The sequence below is a fragment of the Somniosus microcephalus genome, chromosome 5 (assembly GCF_052327205.1).
Source record: "Somniosus microcephalus isolate GS21.2 chromosome 5, FLI_Smic_1.0, whole genome shotgun sequence".
NCBI classification, from domain to species: Eukaryota; Metazoa; Chordata; class Chondrichthyes; order Squaliformes; family Somniosidae; genus Somniosus; species Somniosus microcephalus.
Window position 1 is genome coordinate 108,567,016 of NC_140991.1, and position 20,760 is coordinate 108,587,775.

Sequence of the window (20,760 nt, forward strand, 5' to 3'; positions counted from 1 at the left end):
TGCCATAGGGTGAGATATATTAAGCCAGATCTAGGCGGGGCATCTGCCGTTAGATAGACATTTTTCTGCATCCTTCAGCTCGAAAAAAATTTGTGCCATAACTGGCTGGAAGTATGAGCTGATAACAGTGTGGCAAGGGCAACAGGGAACCTGGGACCTTAGTGAACGGCAGGACCAACAGTCTATCTCTTTAACCAATGAGATTTAAGGATTGAGAAAGAAACAGAGGAATGACAGAGAAGGAGGGTCATAGAGTCATAGGCCTAGAAATTCGCTATCGCCGCGCCAGGTCTTTAGCGCCCGAAAGTTAGCGCACGCCCAGATTCCCGTAGCGCCCGCCTGAAATTCAGTTGCAGCGCCCCAAGACGGAGGCGGGCGCTATTGCAGGGTTTGGCCGCCTCCGCTTGGGGCGCTGAAAGTCAATTTCAGGCGTCCAGCTGCCGCAGCGCCACCCGATGCGGTGCGGCAGGCTGGGGTACTGCAGGCCTCCTCCTTCTCTTAAGGAGGAGCTGCCTGCAGCCGTGTGATCGCCGCTGGATTCCCCCGGCAAATGAGCCCGGCACCACGGAGAAGTGCCGGGCTCACAGGGGTCAGAGACCAATGCCGCGGGGGGGGGTGGTGTGGGAGTCCGGGGAGGAAGGTGCGGCCAAGCAGCCGCCGGGAAAGCGGCCGGCCGCACCTCCACCTTTACGCCCCGGCCTCTCGGAGCTGCAAGGCCCCGTTTTATAAACGCTCTTTGCGCCCGCTACGGGAGAGGCGGCGGCAACTGCATTTGGGCGTCGGGCCGGCATCGCGTTGGAACCGGGGCGCTGCGCACACCGATGACGTCATCGGTGCCGGCGAAGCGCTACCGGCTAACGCCACCATTTGCGCTACACTGAATTCCAGGCTACCAACAGCGCCGGCGCTAAAGACCTCTTTAGGCGCTAAGTGGGCGCTAACACCACTGAATTTCTAGGCCATAGAGTTATACAGCACAGAAAGAGGCCCTTCGGCCCATCGCGTCTGCGCCGGCCATCAAGCCCTGTCTAATCTAATCCCATTTTCCAGCATTTGGTCCGTAGCCTTGTATGCTATGGCATTTCAAGTGCTCATCCAAATGCTTCTTGAATGTTATGAGGGTTCCTGCCTCTACAACCCTTTCAGGCAGTGAGTTCCAGATTCCAACCACCCTCTGGGTGAAAAAGTTCTTCCTCAAATCCCCTCTAAACCTCCTGCCCCTTACCTTGAATCTATGCCCCCTTGTTATTGACCCCTCTACTAAGGGAAAAAGTTTCTTTCTATCTACCCTATCTATGCCCCTCATAATTTTGTACACCTCAATCAGGTCCCCCCTCAGCCTTCTCTGCTCCAAGGAAAACAACCCCAGCCTGTCCAGTCTTTCTTCATAGCTGAAGCGCTCCAGCCCAGGTAACATCCTGGTGAATCTCCTCTGCACCCTCTCCAATGCAATCACATCCTTCCTATAGTGTGGTGACCAGAACTGCACACAGTATTCCAGCTGTGGCCTAACCAGCGTTTTGTACAGCTCCATCATAACCTCCCTGCTCTTATATTCTATGCCTCGGCTAATGAAGGCAAGTATCCCATATGCCTTTTTAACCACCTTATCCACCTGTTCTGCTGCCTTCAGGGATCTATGTACATGCATACCAAGGTCCCTCTGATCCTCTGTCTTTCCTAGGGTCTTACCATTCATTGTGTATTCCCTTGCCTTGTTAGTCCCTCCAAAATGCATCACCTCACACTTTTCAGGGTTAAATTCCATTTGCCACTGTTCCGCCCATCTGACCAACCCATCTATATCATCCTGCAGACTGAGGCTACCCTCCTCGCTATTTACCACCCCACCAATTTCCGTGTCATCTGCGAACTTACTGATCATACCTTTTACATTCACATCCAAATCATTAATGTAGACCACAAACAGCAAGGGACCCAGTACCGATCCCTGTGGTACCCCACTGGACACAGGCTTCCAGTCACAAAAACAACCTTTGACCATCACCCTCTGCCTTCTGCCACTAAGCCAGTTTTGGATCCAATGTGCCAAGGCACCCTGGATCCCATGGGCTCTTACCTTCTTGACCAGTCTCCTATGCGGGACTTTATCGAAAGCCTTACTGAAATCCACGTATACCACATCCACTGCACTACCCTCATCCACACACCTAGTCACCCCCTTGAAAAATTCAATGAAATTGGTCAGACATGATCTTCCCTTGACAAAGCCATGCTGACTATCCCTGATTAATCCTTGCCTCTCCAAGTGGAGACTAATTCTGTCCCTCAGAATTTTTTCCAATAATTTCCCTACCACTGATGTTAGGCTCACTGGCCTGTAATTCCCTGGTTTATCCCTACTACCCTTCTTGAATAATGGTACTACGTTAGCTGTTCTCTAGTCCTCTGGCACATCCCCTGTGGCCAGAGAGGTTCTGAAAATTTGTGTCAGAGCCCCTGCAATCTCCTCCTTTGCCTCACACAGCAGCCTGGGATACATCTCGTCCGGGCCTGGGGAGTTATCCACTTTTAAGCCTGCTAAAACCGCTAGTACCTTCTCCCTCTCGATGCTAATATGTTCAAGTATATCACAGTCCCCCTGCCCGATTTCTACGTCTACATCGTCCTTCTCCATAGTGAACACAGATGCAAAAAATTCATTTAAAACCCCACCTACATCGTCTGGCTCCACACACAGATTGCCACTTTGGTCCCTAATGGGCCCTACTCTTTCCTTAGTTATCCTCTTGCCCTTAATATAGTTATAAAACACCTTAGGATTTTCCTTTATTTTGCTCGCCAGTGTTATTTCATGGCCCCTCCTCGCCCTCCTAATTTCTTTTTTAAGTATGCCCCTGCACTTTTTATACTCCTCTAGGGCTTCCTCTGTCTTTAGTCCTTTGTAGCTGCCAAAAGCCCCCCTTTTTTTCCTAATCCATTCTCGTATATCCCTTGACATCCAAGGTTCCCTGGGCTTGTTGGTCCCACCCTTGACCTTTACGGGAACATGTTGCCATTGTACTCTCTCAATTTCCTTTCTGAAAGACTCCCATTGCTCCGATGTGGATTTTCCTACAAGTAGCTGATCCCAGTCCACTTTGGCCAGATCCTGCCTTATCATATTAAAATCGGCCTTCCCCCAATTTAGAACCTTTATTTCCGGTCCATCTCTGTCCTTTTCCATGACTACCTTAAATCTCACCGAATTATGGTCACTGTCACCAAAGTGCTCACCTACTAACACTTCTACCACTTGCCTGGCCACATTCCCTAGAATTAGGTCCAGTGCCGCCCCCTCTCTTGTAGGACTTTCTACATGCTGGCTCAAAAAACTCACCTGGATGCACTTTAAGAATTCTGCACCCTCTAAGCCTTTCACACTCTGACTATCCCAGTTAATATTGGGGAAGTTGAAATCCCCCACTATTATTACCCTATTATTTGCACATTTCTCTGAGATTTGCCTACATATCTGTTCCTCTATCCCCCCCTGACTGTTTGGGGGCCTATAGTGCACTCCCAGCAAAGTGCTTGCCCCCTTTTTGTTTTTAAGTTCTACCCATATGGCCTCATTAGAGGAACCTGTTAATATATCATCCCTCCTTACAGCAGTAATTGACTCCGTAATTAATACTGCGACACCCCCTCCTCTTTTACCGCCCCCCCCCCGTGTCTCGCCTAAAGATTCTATACCCCGGAATATTGAGCTGCCAGTCTTGCCCCTCCCTCAACCATGTCTCCGTGATAGCAACAATATCATACTCCCATGTGTTCATCAACACCTTCAGTTCATCCACCTTATTCGCAAGACTCCTTGCATTAAAATATATGCCATCCAGCCTTGCCCTACTCCCTTGTGCCGTTACATATTTGCTCTGCCTTCCAAGCTGACTTGTTTTTTCCTCTATATTTGGCTGTACATCACCCCCTATTATAGCTCCACTCGTATCCCATCCCCCTGCCAAGTTAGTTTAAACCCCCCCCAACTGTGCTAGCAAACCTCCCCGCAAGGATATTTGTCCCGTTCTGGTTCAGGTGCAACCCGTCCGACTTGTACAAGTCCCACCTTCCCCAGAAGCAGGCCCAGTGATCCAGGAAACTAAAGCCCTCCCTCCTGCACCAACTCATTAGCCACACATTCATCTGCTCTATCCTCCTATTCCTATACTCACTAGCACGTGGCACCGGGAGTAATCCAGAGATTACAACCTTTGAGGTCCTGCTCTTTAATCTGCTACTTAGCTCCCTAAATTCTTGCTGCAGGACCTCATCCCTCTTCCTACCCATGTCATTGGTCCCAATGTGAACCACGACCTCTGACTGTTCATCCTCCCCCTTCAGAATGCCCTGCAGCCGTTCAGTGACATCCTTGACCCTGGCACCAGGGAGGCAACAAACCATCCTGGAGTCACATCTACGGCCATAGAAATGCCTATCTGTTCCCCTTACGATAGAATCCCCTACCACTATTGCTCTCCCACTCTTTTTCCTCCCTTCCTGAGCAGCAGAAGCATCCCGGTGCCAGGAAGTTGGCTGCTGCTGCCTTCCCCTGGTAAGTCATCCCCCTCAACAGTATCCAAATCGGTATACCCGTTTGAGAGGGGGATGGCCACAGGGGTCCCCTGCACTACCTGCCTGCTTCTACTGCTCCGCCTGATGGTCACCCATTTCCCTTCTGCCTGTGCAGTCCTTACCTGCGGTGTGACCAACTCACTAAACGTGTCATTCACGACCCTCTCAGCATCTGAAAGGTTTTTATAATGCCAAACAGATGGAACTGGTTACACTGTGTGAATAGATGGAGAGCATTCTGCAAGAGGCAGATACGAGACAGTGGTCTTCAGAAGAGCCCAGTGGACTAGTGTTGTCACCATTCTGGTCTCCTGGGGCTTGCTGGATTACCTTCAAGGTTTAGAGAGGAATTTCACCAGTATTTTCCTAAAGTGGCCTCAAGTTTTTTTTTTGCCTCTCCCATATGATTGGGTGACTGTGGTAGGATGGGGTGAGTTTAATAGTGCTTACAAGTTGCCCAGGTTGGGGGTGGTCTTTTTTGGACCTTTTTGTATGTTCATAATTTTTTCCCCCTAAACTGAAGAATTTTGTGGAGTTTGCACATTCTCCCCGTGTTTGCGTGGGTTTTCTCCGGGTGCTCCGGTTTCCTCCCACAGTCCAAAGATGTGCGGGTTAGGTTGATTGGCCATGATAAAAATTGACCCTTAGTGTTAGGGGTGATTAAATACGTGGGGTTACGGGGTTACGGGGATAGGGCTTGGGTGGGATGGCTGTCGGTGTAGGGACCGGGTGCTAGGGTTTGGATGATCAGCCATGATCTCGTTGAATGGCGGAGCAGGCTCGAAGGGCCGAATGGCCTACTCCTGCACCTATCTTCTATGTTTCTATAAAGTGCAGGCCATTAGTGATGGAAAACTGAATACTTTCCCATTCGGTACACCCAGTGTCAGTATCAAGCACTTCCAAAGCAACAGTACAATGTTAAGTGATGATGAAAGCTCACCGAGCTCTGCCACCACCTCAGAAGAGCACCCCCAATTGCTCTAGGATGACTTCCATTTCCTATGGCAGCTATCCTTCTGGTCAGAGGGAGATTACCAATTTCAAACAAATTAATGGTACGGTTAGTTTAGTGCTGTGAACCCATGCCCAAATGATCCCATATCTATGATGTTGGATGCCAGGACCCTAAGTGATGCAACTTTGAACATTCTCATCCCAGTTTCCAGTGGATATGGGTGCACAGGTCAAATCTGACCCCATTTTGGAACTGGCAATTTCAGCCAGAAAAACCACAAGGACAGCAGATACCAAAAATTGAAAATGCCATGTTGATGCAGTAAGGTCTTTTGAGGTTAGGATTGAAGTATATGCGGAGCACAATTCCCTCTATTCTGCTCTGGCCTTTGCTAAACTACCATGATGCGGACACCGGGCACTTGAAATGGAAATTGTTCCATTTCCCAGCACCAACAGTAATTCAATTTAAGAAATATTATAACACTTATACATAATCACATCAGATACACCATTACCACAAATGCATATTAAAAAAATTAAAGACTTGGAATAGATTCTCTTAAACAAGAATGACAGAGTATTTAAAACTATACTTAAAAGGGGGCAAATCAAACTAGGGGGAAGTTTCTTTCATTCAAAATACTCTCCCATTTCATAGAAGAAATTTCTAGCCTCAAGATTTTTGACAAGACTATTAAATTATAATTTTCTTACTGGAATGTAAACCAAGTCAGTTATTTCTACCCACTTCACTGATATCACCAACAGGGAGCAGTCTATGCAGCTCCAAAGTAAACAGCAAGGGCCGCGACTGTAATTAGAGCCAAATCAGGTACAGAAAGAGAAATAAAGGGAGGGAAAGAAAGGTTCGATTAAGAGAGAGACAAAAAAGAGACAGAAAGGAAAAGTAAGAAAAAAATGTAAAAATTAAAAATTTGACATTTTTTAAATCTCTAACAACAATTGACTACATGCAGGAATAAGATTGAACCATTTAAATTGTTCTCTTTCTGGGACAGAGAGGTTGATTGGCATTGCATTAACAATTATCATATTGTTTAAAGGGTACTTACACTCTTAAGTACCAGACATAACTTTCTGTGGCAAGTTGAGTGAGCAATTAATGTGCAAATCCAGCAAGTTCTTAAAAATAACAGGGAGGTTAAGGGTGAGATGCAGTCTGTGCTAAGCAAACGACGGAGTGGCGCAAATTGAGCAGCAAGTCCTGGAGATTGGCAACTCGTGGCGTATCTCTTAATCCCCTGAACTTGCTGGCCGAATCTGCGACTTAATAATGGCGTGTTGTTAACACACCATTATTTTTCCAACAAGATCAGCCCAATGTTTAGTGCTGCAGTCCCCACAACTTCACTCAATAGGAGGTTAGAGGTCATGTGATGTGCTGCCTGCAAAATTGCAAAGCTCTTCGCTTGTGACTGACACTTACAAGTGTTACACAGTGTGAGGACCTGGATATATAAGCATAGGTGATGTGGTGATTATCTTAACCACTACACTGAGGGGTGTTGTTTCTCTTTATGTTTGATTAAACCGCATCTGTTTTCATTTTAAGCACTTAAATCATTTTTTTAATTGGCGCTCACTACTTGCGAGATCCCCCTTTATGCCTTTCTTGGATCTCCAAACACCCATCCTTGGCCAAGGCAAGTGACCCGTTGAAAGAACTCTGCTAATCCTGCTCTGGAACCGCCAACTAGGATGTGCACAAGAGCAACCCATTGTATCTCTCTCTTCTGCTTTTCCTCTTTCCTGTCTGTATATAACAAGGGATATGAAGAATTCATCAATGGAATTTCAAACCCTTGAAGCAATTATAATTAAAAGATATATATTTGAGAGAATTGAGTGTCACAGTGAATTAGAATACTCCTTTCATCTCTGAGACTTGTATTTAAATCCAGTCCAGGCTAATGGGATAAGAGTGTTGTCTCATTGATGGCTGTGAGTGAAATTAATTCAGATAGTCTCGCCCCATAGGGGCCAAGCCTGCATGATATCCATAACTCAGTACTAATTATCAGCAAATCAGTGGTTTCACTCAAGGAGATTATTGGGATAGAAAATGTGATTCAGGATCACTTTTGGGGTAGAATAATAGGAACTTGCAGTTGATAATCATATACATGACCCAGGAATACATGATGCTCATACAGCATCCTTTACACTGTAAAGAACAAAGAAAATCCACGTATCTATCACTTCCCCACCCCCACAGACACAAAGGGGGTGATTTTCACTCAGAAATCGGGAAGGAGGCGGGACTGCAACTTTCCGGGTTGTAGTCCCACCTCCATTGAGATGTGGCCAATCCATGCGATTTTAACTTGATTGACCTTGTTGAGCCCGCCCAGCGGGCTCAGCAGGCCAATTAAGGGCCACCCGGCAACAGGTGACGTCACAGACTCAAATTTCATCTGTCAAGACGTTTTGACAGATGAAATATCAGCATTTCACAGCTGTTTGAAGCTGTCAAACACTGACAGTCTTACTTCTAACCTGAGTCCTTCTACACAGACTCAGTTAGAAATCTCTCCGGCACAGAAAGCTGCAGGCTGTCACTTTTGACAGTTCGCAGCCATTCTGCTTTCTGTGCCGGTTAGATGATGAACTCCTGAAACCTAGAGGATGGAAGGCTAAAAAGGTAAGTACAGGTCATTTAAACTTCTTTACACACTTTAGACACACCAAACACACTTACCTTTGCACTCATGCACCCATCACTCAGCTGAACACCGACATCTCGACCCCTCCAAGTCCTTCAACCCGACGGCCCGACTCCTCTAACTTGGCGTGGTTTGGAGCAGCCGGGAATCCCACAGGTCAAGATTAAAAATAGGGATTAGGCTAAAAACTGTTAACAGGCAGTTAATTGTCACAAATCCCTTCCCGCCTCGGGTAGGCAGGTCCCAGTGCGGGGCGGATACCCGCCTCCTTTGAAACTTACATGGAGGCGGGTTCGGGGCGGGATGGTGTCGGGACCCCCGAATTCGGGACTTTAACCCCCCGCACGCCTCCAATCCCGACTCCACGGGTCAGTTAAAATCGAGGCCAAAAACTCTTTATATTGATTTTTAGGAGCCTTAAGAGATTATAAGGAAAAAAAATGTCATCAAAGAAAAACACCTTACAGATTACATAATTAAACCAATGCAGCTGTTAAAAATGCTATTCTCCTAAAATGTTTTGAAATTCTTTGTAATTTTATTGCAAAGTGGTTCATTGAGTGCTTCTCTGAGGAAAGCAACCTCGAATGGGAATGACACCTCATTTTTTCACTTAAGTTCTACTAATTGTCACTTTTGGTTATGTCAATCAAAGGACTCTGTTGTACATCACTTTAAATATGCTCCAATGAATGAACAGAAGCTTTGTTTAATCATTTGTACTTTATGTGAACCTAGCTTTTGAAGTTGTTTTCTCATTGCTGTGCATTCTCTCCATTTTGTGACCGAAACGCTTAGATTCATACCACGTTTGTCACCTAAGAAGACAGCTATATAATCAGATGTAAAAAAAGGAAAGACTTGCATTTATATAGCACCTTTCACAACCTCAGGACGTCCCAAAGTGTTTTACAGCCAATTAAGTACTTTTGAAATAACAACAGAAAATGCTGGAAACACTCAGCAGGTTAGGCAGCATCTGTGGAGAGAGAAACAGAGTTAACGGTTCAGGTCTAAACGTTAACTCTGGTTCTCTCTCCTCGATGCTGCCTGATCTGCTGAGTGTTTCCAGCATTTTCTGTTGTTATTTCAGATTTCCAGCATCTGCAGTATTTTGCTATTGTGTAAGTATTTTTGAAGTCGCTGTCGTAATGTACAAAATTAAATCAGATGTAATTAATTTAAACTTGGGTTTCAAAGCAGTATATGTAGGAACATAAAAAAGAATTAAACTGGAATTATTTATCCAATGTAAGAAACCTTTTACATAACTCAATTCTATGCAGGCATTTCACCATATTACCAACTTACAATGAAATTTAGTGAAAGTGTCCTGCTTATCATTCATCAGAACATTATAGAGCCTGCATTATCTAATTGTGCTTTAAAATCCCAAGGAGAGCAATTTTGGGAAATGCCATAATATTTAATATTTGGTTAAAAGGCAGATTGTAATTAAAAACTCAATGGATGAATATTCAAGTATTATTTTGTTGACATATAAGCGTATTAGTAATTTAAGTAATTAAATATCATTTCAATTTGACCTAGCAGTTTTTAAAATATTTGTTTCATTCTTTGTTCAGCTGGATCATTATCCTCCAGTTCCTTACAGCCTGCCAGCAACCTCAGATATCAAGTTTAACTCTCTGAAGACCTTGTTCCTAGGGAGAGTCGTGGGTAAGTGTGAGCAGTGTGAATCAATCTCTCGCCTCTTAAAAAAAAAACACAAGGTTTTAATTGAACAATACTGGTAATTTTTTGGGAGGGGTAAGAAAGAATTCAATGCGCCAGGAATTTCTCGATCCAATTTATGCTGAAATTTATGTGGGTTTCTACACCTTTCTTGCCGACGGCAACTTGCACCAAAATTTCCTGAGAATCTCATCAGCATAAGCCCAAATGTAAAAACCACCGTAAAACAAGCATAAATCAGTGTAAACATTCGGGGCCTGAGGAAAGCACAGACCATACACTATTTATTTTCTTTAAGTCCCTCTTTATCTTACTGATGTTATAAAATTAGAGTTTGATGCCATCAAATCATCATTTATGCACATTAAGCAGAGCATGTTTAAGAAAATGCATCTGTGGAAGTTTTTCTCTTTTTAATGTAACAGGTTCTGATGCCATAGAAAAGCATTCAAAAATATATAAAATACAGTGCAGGTCACAGTAAGGGGAAGATTTAAAAAACGCTTAAAAAGAATCGCTATAAAAATCCAGAAATCGTGACTTTAGGTCCTGCTACACCTAAAATTTTGGGCTGTTCAGAATTGGTTTAAATGGAGAAACCTCGCGATCTCTGGTCTTTTACGTGGGCAAAGCAAAGCTATATTAATAAGCTAAGTGGGGTTTTGGTGGATGGAACTCTGGAGTGGCTCAAATGATCGAGGAAATTTGCGTGTAACGATGTTTCGACATAAATCAGTTATGTGCGGATTGGAATCCAAAACACTGTTGCGCGTATCCTAGAATGGAATCATAGAATGATACAGCACGGAGGGAGGCCATTCGGCCCATCATGCCTGTGCTGGCTCTTTGAAGGAGGTATTCAATTAATCCCACTCCCCTGTTCTTTCCCCATAGCCCTGTAAATGTTTTGCCTTCAAGTATTTATCTAATTCTCTTTTGAATGCTACTATTGAATCTGCTTCCACCACCAGTGCATTCCAGATCACAACAACTCGCTGTCGTGTCCTTGTGTCGCCTCTGGTTCTTTTGCCAATCATGTTTAATCTGTGTCCTCTGGTTACCGAGCCTTCTACCGCTGGAAACAGTTTCTCCTTATTCACTCTATTGAAACCATCCATGATTTGGAACATCTACCAAATCTCCTCTTAACCTTCTCTATTCTAAGGAGAACAACCCCAGCTTCTCCAGTCTCTCCACATAACTAAATCCCTCGTCCCTGGTACCATTCTAGTAAATCTCTTCTGCACTATCTCCAAGGACCTGACATTCTTCCTAAAGTGCGGTGCACAGAATTGAATACAGTACTCAAGCTGAGGTCTAACCAGAGTTTTATAAAGATTTAGCATAATTTCCTTGCTTTTGTACTCTATTTCTCTATTAATAAAGCCAAGGATCCCATATGTTTTTTTAACAGCCTTCTCAACTTGTCCTGCCACCTTCAAAGCTTTGTGAACATGCACTCCAGGCCTCTCTGTTCCTGCACACACTTTAAAATTGTACCTTTTAGTTTATATTGCCTCTTCTCATTCTTCCTACCAAAATGTATCAATTCACACTCCCCTGTGTTAAATTTCATCTGCCATGTGTATGCCCATTTCACCAGTCTGTTTATGTCCTCCTGAAGTCTGTTATTATCCCCCTCATTGTTTACTACATTTCCGAGTTTTGTATCATCTGCAAACTTTGAAATTATGCCCTGTATACCCAAGTCCAGGTCATCAAAAAGAGCAGTGGCCCTAATACCAACCCCTGGGAGCACCACTGTATACTTCCCTCTAGTCTGAAAAACAACCGTTCAACATTAATCTCTGCTTTCTGTCCCTTAGCCAATTTTGTATCCAAGCTGCCAGTGTCCCTTTAATCCCATTGGCTTTAATTTTGCTAACAAGTCTATTACGTGGTACTTTGCCAAATGCTTTTTGAAAGTCCATATACACAACATCAACCACACTACCCTGATCAACCCTCTCCGTTACTTCATCAAAGAACTTAATCAAGTTAGTGAAACACGATTTACCTTTAACAAATCCATGCTGACTTTTATTTATTAGCTCATTCTTTTCCAAATGCCATTTAATTTTGTCTCTAATTATTGTTTCTAAAAGTTTCCCCACCACCGATATTAGGCCTGTAATTGTCGGGTTTAATCCTCTCCCCCTTTTTTAAACAGGAGTGTAACATTTGCAATCCTCCAGTCATCTGGCACCACCCCCATATCCAAGGAGGATTGGAAGATTGTGGCCAGAGCCTCCACAATTTCTATCCTTACTTCCCTCAGTTAACCTAGAATGCATCTCATCTGGGCCGGGTGACTTTTCTACTTTGAGGACTGTCAACCTTTTAAGTACCTCCTTTTTAACTTTTTTTCCTATCCAATATCACTACTGCCTCGACCTTTACTGCTACATTGGCAGCATCCGCGTCTCTAGTGAAGACAAATGCAAAGTACTCATTTAGTACCTCAGCCTCCACAAGAATATCTCCTTTTTGGTCCCTAATCAGCCCCACCCTTTTACTATTTATGTGTTTATAAAAGTTCACTCATCATCCCAATTTTACTGATCTACAGAGGCTCCTGGTTCTCCAAAGCCTCAAATTTCAAATTCTCATCCTTGTCTTCAAATTGCTCCATGGCCTCGCCCCTCCCAATCTTTGCAACCTCCTTCAGCCCTACACCTGTCAAGAACTCTGCATTCCTCCAATTCTCACCTCTTGTGCATTCCCCACTTCCTTCACTCCACCATCGGCAGCCGTGCCTTCAGCTATCGAAGCCCTAAGCTCTGGAATTCCCTCCCTATGCCTCGCCACCTCTCCATTTATCTCTCCTTCTTTAAGACGCTGCTTAAAACATAGCTCTTTGACCAAGCTCTTTGTCATCTGTCTTAATGTCTCCTTCTTTAGCTCAACGTCAATTGTTTTGTCTGATTACGCTCCTGTGAAGCATCTTGGGATATTTTAGTAGGTTAAAGGCCCTATATAAATGCAAGTTGTTGTTGTACATTTGAAGGCAGTCTCTATAGGCAGGACTGAATCCACCTTGTTTGATGGTAGGTGCCATCTCCATTGTCAGTACCAACAGTGAATGTATGTCCTCAGAATAATAGTGGCAACTTTGGGGGGGGGGGGGAGAATCTGGGATTTTAACCAACTTTTGCTGAAGTCAAAACTACACTATATGCAACCAGTAATGTACCAATAAAGCTCAGAGAGAGACCAATACTTCAAACCATCTGGTTCTCATTTAAGAACTATCAAAATTGATGAGATCGAAATACAAGTCTGATTTCAAGCTCCAAATATTCAAAGAATATTGTCATTCACTTACATTTAACTTAATGAGTGATTTATGTTTCTTCACTGTGAGACACAGAAGATTAATCTGGGGCTATAAAAATGTGCTCACTGATAGAATAGAAACTGCAGCTTCAGTGTGCAGATGAGGCTGGTATCCTTCCAAACCTGCATTAGCACAATGGGACATTCTGTCATTACCAGTATACATGTATAATAAATGCTTGTGCTAGATCATAGAAGTCAGGTCTCCTGTCCGTCTGTCATTGTTGTGTAATAAATATGCAGCTTGCCATCTACGTGTGCTCAGTTGATTAATGAGTTATTTCTATTCATTGTGACTGCTGATCAGTGCAACAGCAATGCCTATTGGTAAGGGATCAGAGGTTTCCGCCAACAATAAGCATTACTGGCATTTTAGCACAGATTTACGTTTAAATTATGTACCTGGATTTATGGTGCATGCTTCTCTTTGCCTTGCAAAGATTGCTTGTAATTTCTGTTGAATACTGCTCAATATGGAATTAATCTCTGTTCAATCTCTGGTCTGTGTTGAGTTAGCTGATTTCAAGTAGGCCAGTGCAGGGGTGCAACAGTTGGCCTCAGCACCCCTGGGCTAGGAAGGGAAAATAATCAAACAGACTTCTGCTCTTAATCACTACTGTCCAGTGGCTCCAGTTGTGAAGTACATGTGTGGAGGTCAAGTGAGAGTGAGATCAAGCTTGCATTGGTCAAACATCCATCTCATACTCACCGTCTGGCCTGATACATGCAAAAAGGTCACTTATGTGAGGCACTGTATGGAAGCCAGTGCCCATTGAACTGTACCCCAGTATGGGTCAGCAGCTTTAGGGCAGAGGGGAGAAAACTGGCAGGACACCCTCGAGCGTTTTCTCAGGAGATCTGAGTTAGTTTATCCATTTAACATCTTTCTATGTCCCTTCTCAAACTGGCTCCACTGAAAGGAGGGAGAATGAAAACTCTTTGTCCTTCATACATTTAGTACATACAATGAGTGAAATGATTTTGTTTCATAACCCCCTAGGGAAATGTGTACATGTGCTAGGAGTATGATGGTAATTGTTTGGCTGCTGCCTTCAATCCTGCAGATTTTATTCATAAAGTGACAGGCACAGATTAGTTGCAAAATGAAAACTGACAAAGGACACATTGGGAGGTAAAGATGACTGAACAGTTTGGATTTCACTTGTCCCTTAAGTCCTTTGATATGATTTCTTTGATGTTTCCTCTGATTTAAAAAAAAATTCAATACTAGATGCAGCAATTTCATTGTATCCTGCAAGGGAAGTTAACTAATCTATTGGGATGATGATGATGTAGTGTAAAAGAGTGCCCTCTGGTGTTTATGCAGTTGAACTAGTTTCTGTGTCACAGTGTACCGGGAATTTTTTGGTCATGTAGTAGAATATTGAACGGCATTAATGGTAGTTCATTGCTGCTTGTTTCTATTTAGATTTTGTATATTTGTTGCCCCTTTGCTCCTCGTTGAACCCAATCAAGTTTTTAGGTTTTTTCCCTCTTTTGTATGAAGCTGACTTCTTGTTTGAGAAAACTGCTAAAACTACTACAGCAGTTCTGGATTTGAAGCTTTTCCATCAAGAAATTGCCACCAATGTAGTGGAGATAGTGAGAAAAGAATGGGCAGACTGAATAATTGCTTGAAAGAACTGATCACCGGGAAGATTATCTGTCATTTCAGCACATTCGGACAGCCTGGGCCCTATACTGAAACTGATGGTGGTATTAATCTTATTACTGATAATAGTTGATCCCGATTTTTTTTTTTTTTTAAAGGTGTTAACAGCGATCAGGAAATCTACTGCATGGCTAGTTGAATTGTTAATTGTAAAATTAACTCTTTTATCTAGCACTACTACTCACTGTAGTACAAAAAAGGTTTTACAGCTATTAAGAAAATACCAGGGGGCAACCAGAATGATTGAGAAGATGGAGAGATTGGATTATAATGAGCGAGTATTTAAATTGGGCATGTTCCCACTGGAAAAGAGAAGGTTGCGAGGGGATGTGATTGCTGTTTTTAGGATTCTAAAGGAACTAGATAATGTAGACCATGATGAGCTGTTTCACCTTGTCCAGCACAGTAGAACCAGAGGACACGGCCTGCGCTCGAAGAGGGGTAAATTCAAAACTAATCGGCGGAAATATTGGCCGGAATTTTCACAATGCAGAACATGCGGGTTTGGGAGCAGGTCGCCAGTTAAAAGTGCTGAAATTGACAGCGCGTTGGGATCCTGCCGACTTCCGCCTTTAACTCAGGCGAGTTTAGAAGTGCGCCACGGACTCGCTCGGGGGAGGCGGGCAACCTCATTGAGGTTGTTAACTGCTCGTTGAGAGAACCTTAACAGCCTTTTTAACATGAGGCTTCAACTTTAACTGGTTGGCACAGGATTCACGGACCTCGGGAAGCTCGCCTATGAAGGAGAGGTGGGAGCTCAGTGCCATTGGGCTACTTCATTAAGTGACAGCTGGAAAAAGCACATAAATACACAAACCTTACACCTGCTTCCTTGCCTAATGGAAAGGCTCTTGCTGACACCATTTTGTGCAGAGATTTTGCTTTCAGCAGTTTGCAGGTGATTTCTGGTGATCACTCACCACATTTCAAGTCACTCTCACTACATTGGAGGATTGTGCCTCTGACCTCCACTTTATCTGCCATCTATCAGGTCAGCATCGGTGCCGCTTATGCTGTCTCAACTTGGACCTCAGATTCAGACCAAGATGAGCCCCAGCACCAACACCAGCCACACCAGCAGCAGCAGCAACAACACCAGCAGCCTTCTCCTCAGCGACCTGATGCTCCACAGGAGAGGGGATCAGCACAGGGGTGCACCGCGCCGGAGGCAATAACCCCAACACAGGGTATACAGGCAGAGGATGAACTTCCTCAAGATAACTGAGCAGCAGTGCTTCAGGAGGCTCAGGCTATCGCGCCAGCTCGTCGCAGACATTTGTAGCTTTCTGGAAGAAGACCTGCTGCCCAGAGGAACCGGTGGACACGCCTTACCATTAGCTGTCAAAGTCACCACCGCCCTCAACTTATTTGCCTCAGGCTCCTTCCAAGGATCTGCAGCAGACACTTGCAAGATCTCACAGTCGGCCACCCACAAAAGCATCACCCAGGTGACCGATGCTATGTTTCACAAGTCAGCCACTTATGTACACTTTGCCACTGATGAAGCCAGTGTGACTGAGCGGGCGCTCAGCTTTGTGGCTCTGGCTGACTTCCCACAGATGCAGGGCATCACCTACTGTGCACATGTGGCCATCAGGGCAACCCATCATCACCCAGCAGTGTTTGTGAACCTCAAGGGCTTCCACTCCCTCAATGTGCTGCTTTTCTACAACCATAAAAAAGTCATCATGCAGGTTTGTGCCAAGTTCCCAGGGAGCTGTCATGACTCTTTTGTCCTGCGCCAGTCCACTCTCCCTCAGCTCTTCACACTTGCAAGCAGATTTACCGGCTGGCTGCTTGGAGATGAGGGCTATCCACTGACGACGTGGCTCATGACACCCTTGAGGAGACCAAGCATTGAAGCCAACAGGCGATATAATGAAAGCCACATGTCCACCAGGTGTGTCATAGAGCAAGCAATCGGCATGCTGAAGATGCGCTTCAGATGGCTTGACAGATCAGGAGGAGCCCTTCAGTACGCACCAGCCAGGGTCTCGTGAATCATCATCATATGCTGCACGCTGCACAACATAGCGCAGCAGCGAGGATTGGAGCTGCAGGAGGAGCAAGGCGCAGAGCGCACAGCCTCTTCAGAGGAGGAGGAGGAACCTGAGGTGGAGATGGCACCAACAGTGGCGCATATTACTGCCCAGGAGGCCCAGGATGGCATCATAATGGCCCAATTTACTTAAGTTGCAGCAGTGCACCCATATAGCTCCCAGATGCTGAACCAACTCCCCCCCCCCCACCACCAACACCACAAAGCAGTCCTAAAATGACCAAACCATTCCTGTCAACCAAATATCCATCTCTCGAAGTTAAGTAATGTCTCACCATTCACTCCAAGTGACAAAGCCACTTCCCAGGTAGTAGGCAAAAATGGACAAAACGGAAAAGTAATGCAAAGAAACAAATTTCTGTGCATCATAAATAGAACTGAAACTTAACACCAACATATTGGCAAACACCCATGTGCATACCCTTGTGCATCTACGATTGTGTCAGTTTTCTTTTGCGAGTGCTTCCACGAGGTGCAACCCCTGTGGCTTCAGCAGAGGTAGAGGCAGGCTGCTCACTTCCCTGCTGCGACTGCTTAGACACTTTTGGCAGACGTCCTCTGGGTTTTAGGGCCTGTGAAGACCCCACCAAAGACTGTTCCTCCTGCAACTGTGGGGCTCTGACTGAGAGGGAGACAACAGGGGAGAAGTGGGAATGCTTTGAGCAGAGCCCCCACTACCATGTCTCCTCTCACCATCATCCCTCTCATGGGCCGCCCGCACTTCCCTGCTAGTAAGGAGCTGGAAAGCAACTTGCTGCACATCAGTGGGGCCATGAGGACCCAAGTCTATGTTGGTATCCCTCCTCGAAATGAGGTCAGTGAGAGTCTGCAATCTGTTGTTCACAGCAAGCATGTTCTCATTCAACTGGCACATTAGCTGCTCCATGCAGGTGGCCATCCTTTCCCTGGAACAGCAATATGGCGGTGCTCATGTTGGAGATGGACCCCTCCATTCTCTGTATAATTGTGCGCAACATGGCTGGAAAAGCTGCCAGAGCCTCGCGCAATTGTTGCTGCTCCTCCAAGCTCAACCTCTTTGTCGATGGCCCCCGAGGTTCAGCATCTGCATCCAGCTGAGCAGAGCTTGGAGCATCCTGCGCCCTCCGGCGAGGACTCGCCACTGCTGTCCCTGTCTCCACCATCTGCTCTTGCTCACTTGTGATGTGAGAGACACCAGGTAACAACACTACTTTATGTCTCGTAGGACCCACCGACGTGCACATATCTGCGCTGGTGCTGGGTATGCATGGGTCTGGTGATGGTGCACCCTCAGAGAATGGAGCTTCCTCTGAGGAGTCGTCTTCCTCCTCTGGCTGGACAGTGGGGTGGGGTGTGTGGGCACTTGATGGACCTGTGGGAGAGTAAAGAGATGAATTAGAACTGTTATGATAAGAATGTGTAATGTTGCCATTATGTACATGATGACATTTCACTGTCTGCTGACATCCAGTCACCATGAGTGACTGCTGTATGCCATGTGGCTGTATGATACTTAATTCTGTCACCAGTTTGCTGGGAGGTCCCCCTCTCTCCATCTCCCACCGCCAGCAGCTCTGCAACTTATTTGTATCGCCTCCTCCTCTGCTGGAGTCAATGTGCTGTAAATTGGAGGGCCACCTCCAGTTCTTTGCCTCTCCCTGATGTTCTGCACTCTCGTCTCCTGCAAGGAGGGAAAGAAGAGAAGTTTGAGTGAGAGTGATGGAATGAGTGTAAGGAATGGATGGGCTACATCTGTAGAGGGTGACTATGAGGGAGTGGCATGACAGTGCCAAATAGCCTCCTTCTGTGGCGTTACTTCCTTTGATTGCATTAGGATGAGGGTGTCAGTGGTGCTTAGTCAGATGGGGACGTCAGTAGGTGCATAGAGAGTGAGGGATGGGTGCACCTTGCAAGGTAGGTTGGTGTGAGGATTGAGGAGTGGGCTTGGGAAGGCAGAGTGAAGGGGTTGGGGTGACAGGCACATCAGGATGTAGTTGAATGTGGTATTGTACTCACCTTTCCTGACCTCATTAGATCATTAAATCTTTTGTGGCATTGTATCCAGGAGCAGCTGAAAACACCCCTGCTGCTGACCTCCTGGGCAATCTCCAACCATGCCTTCTTGGTTTCAGTGGGTAGTCTCTTGTTCCCGTTACCCAGGAACAGGATGTCCCTACGTGCTCGAACTCCCTGGAGCAGGACTTCCAGGGAGGAGTCGGACAGTCTGGGTGCTGCCTTCTGCTGTTGAGACTGCATGTTTCCCCCCAGCCTCAGAGCGAAAATCTTCAATGTCTCACCAACCGCACCTCTTCCAAAGACCTGTGATGCTCCTTCAACAACCTTCAAGTGTAATGTGTGGAAGGCCCCTTTAAATATCTGAGCTCAAGGCGAGTCATCGATTATGTCATCAGACTATCTCCAATTAATTTGCCGGGGAACCCGCAGGCCTAACTCAATTGATCTAATTCAGTTAAAGACAAAGTGGACTGCGCACTGCCGAGAGGTTCGTGAGGCCGAACTGCTACGTGCCCCCCCACCCCCCACCCCCCCGCCCCACCCCTGCATCCAGCTCACCTCACAGGTAAAAATTCCAGCTATTATTTCAGTGATTGAGTGGTCAATCTCTGGAACAGGCTCCTTGGGGAAATGGTGCTGATTCATTCAAATGCAAATTATTTAGATTTCTTTCAGAAAATAATAGTTTGGTATACAGTAATTTGAGACATGACATATGATAAATGTAGCATGCTTGGGAGCAACAGGTGATTTTGCACTTATGGTTCCCAAAGCTTTCCAGCACTAGGGGCTTTTCTTGCCTGATGTCTGGGTCTCTTGTAGACTAATTGAATAGAGATTAATTGCTATGATTAGTCAACAACTCCATTCTCAGGACGATAGATAATGAACTAGATGGACCTTGGTCTTTTTTCATCTAGCTGTTCCTACGTTACATTCTGCCATGTTCCAGATCTATGAGGAGCCTTGCAGCCTTTATATTTTTGCAAATCCATTCACAACTTCAACAAACCAGTGGCCTTATAACATTACATATTCAACTATTTGATGTGATTGATGTAATCTGATAAGGAGTCAGGCAAATGCAATCATTTCTCAATCTGAAATTATCGGTGACTTTTTGTCAGGCTTATTAATCTTACCATTCAACTGAATGCTGCTCTCCTACTAGGCCATGTCAAAAGCACCCTGGGAAATCCACTAATCACAGGACTGCTCAACACACTAAGTCATATCTTTATTGAGTTGCCACAAATAATTACATCACCCAGAAAATGTTCAGATATTAAATCTGAAGGCTAGAAGAGTCCAGCTTTGTGATCAGGACATTAGTTCTGGCATTTTGTCTTTCCTCAAAATTAATACAAGTCTTAAATATTGAGGAACAAATTTTTAATATGATGGGTGACTTGTGTACACAGAGATGTACAAACATTATATGGTAACAGTATTTTCTGATTGTAGCTGTCAAAGCCAACAGAAATATTTTAAAGACACAGCTGAATAAAATTTTCAGTCCTTTTCTTGCCAAACATGAAAATACCAGTTTGTAAGGATTACTTTATCAAAAATAACAGTGATAAATAGAAACATGGATACCAACTAAAACAGGAGTACTGCAGCCTTAAAATCTCCACATGCTCAGCAATGACTGCATTTTACAATTGTAATTGTATCATCACTGTAATCATTTAAGAGATATTCAGAATATTCACTGGTTTTACAATTTAATGGGGATTCTACAATGGATTTCAGCAGTTTGCTCATGAAAACAAATTCAATGC

The 20,760-nt window shown here is 44.9% G+C and overlaps 1 protein-coding gene across 1 annotated transcript in view; it reads left to right on the forward strand.

The window, feature by feature from the left end:
* The window catches only part of LOC147117257 (contactin-associated protein-like 2), a 1,950,749-nt gene that overhangs the window by 1,785,060 nt on the left and 144,929 nt on the right, over positions 1 to 20,760 (forward strand). The window contains exon 20 of the mRNA XM_085988072.1: positions 9,806 to 9,899. Coding sequence (XP_085844198.1) covers positions 9,806 to 9,899 — 94 coding nt within the window. The remainder of the gene's footprint in view (positions 1 to 9,805; positions 9,900 to 20,760) is intronic.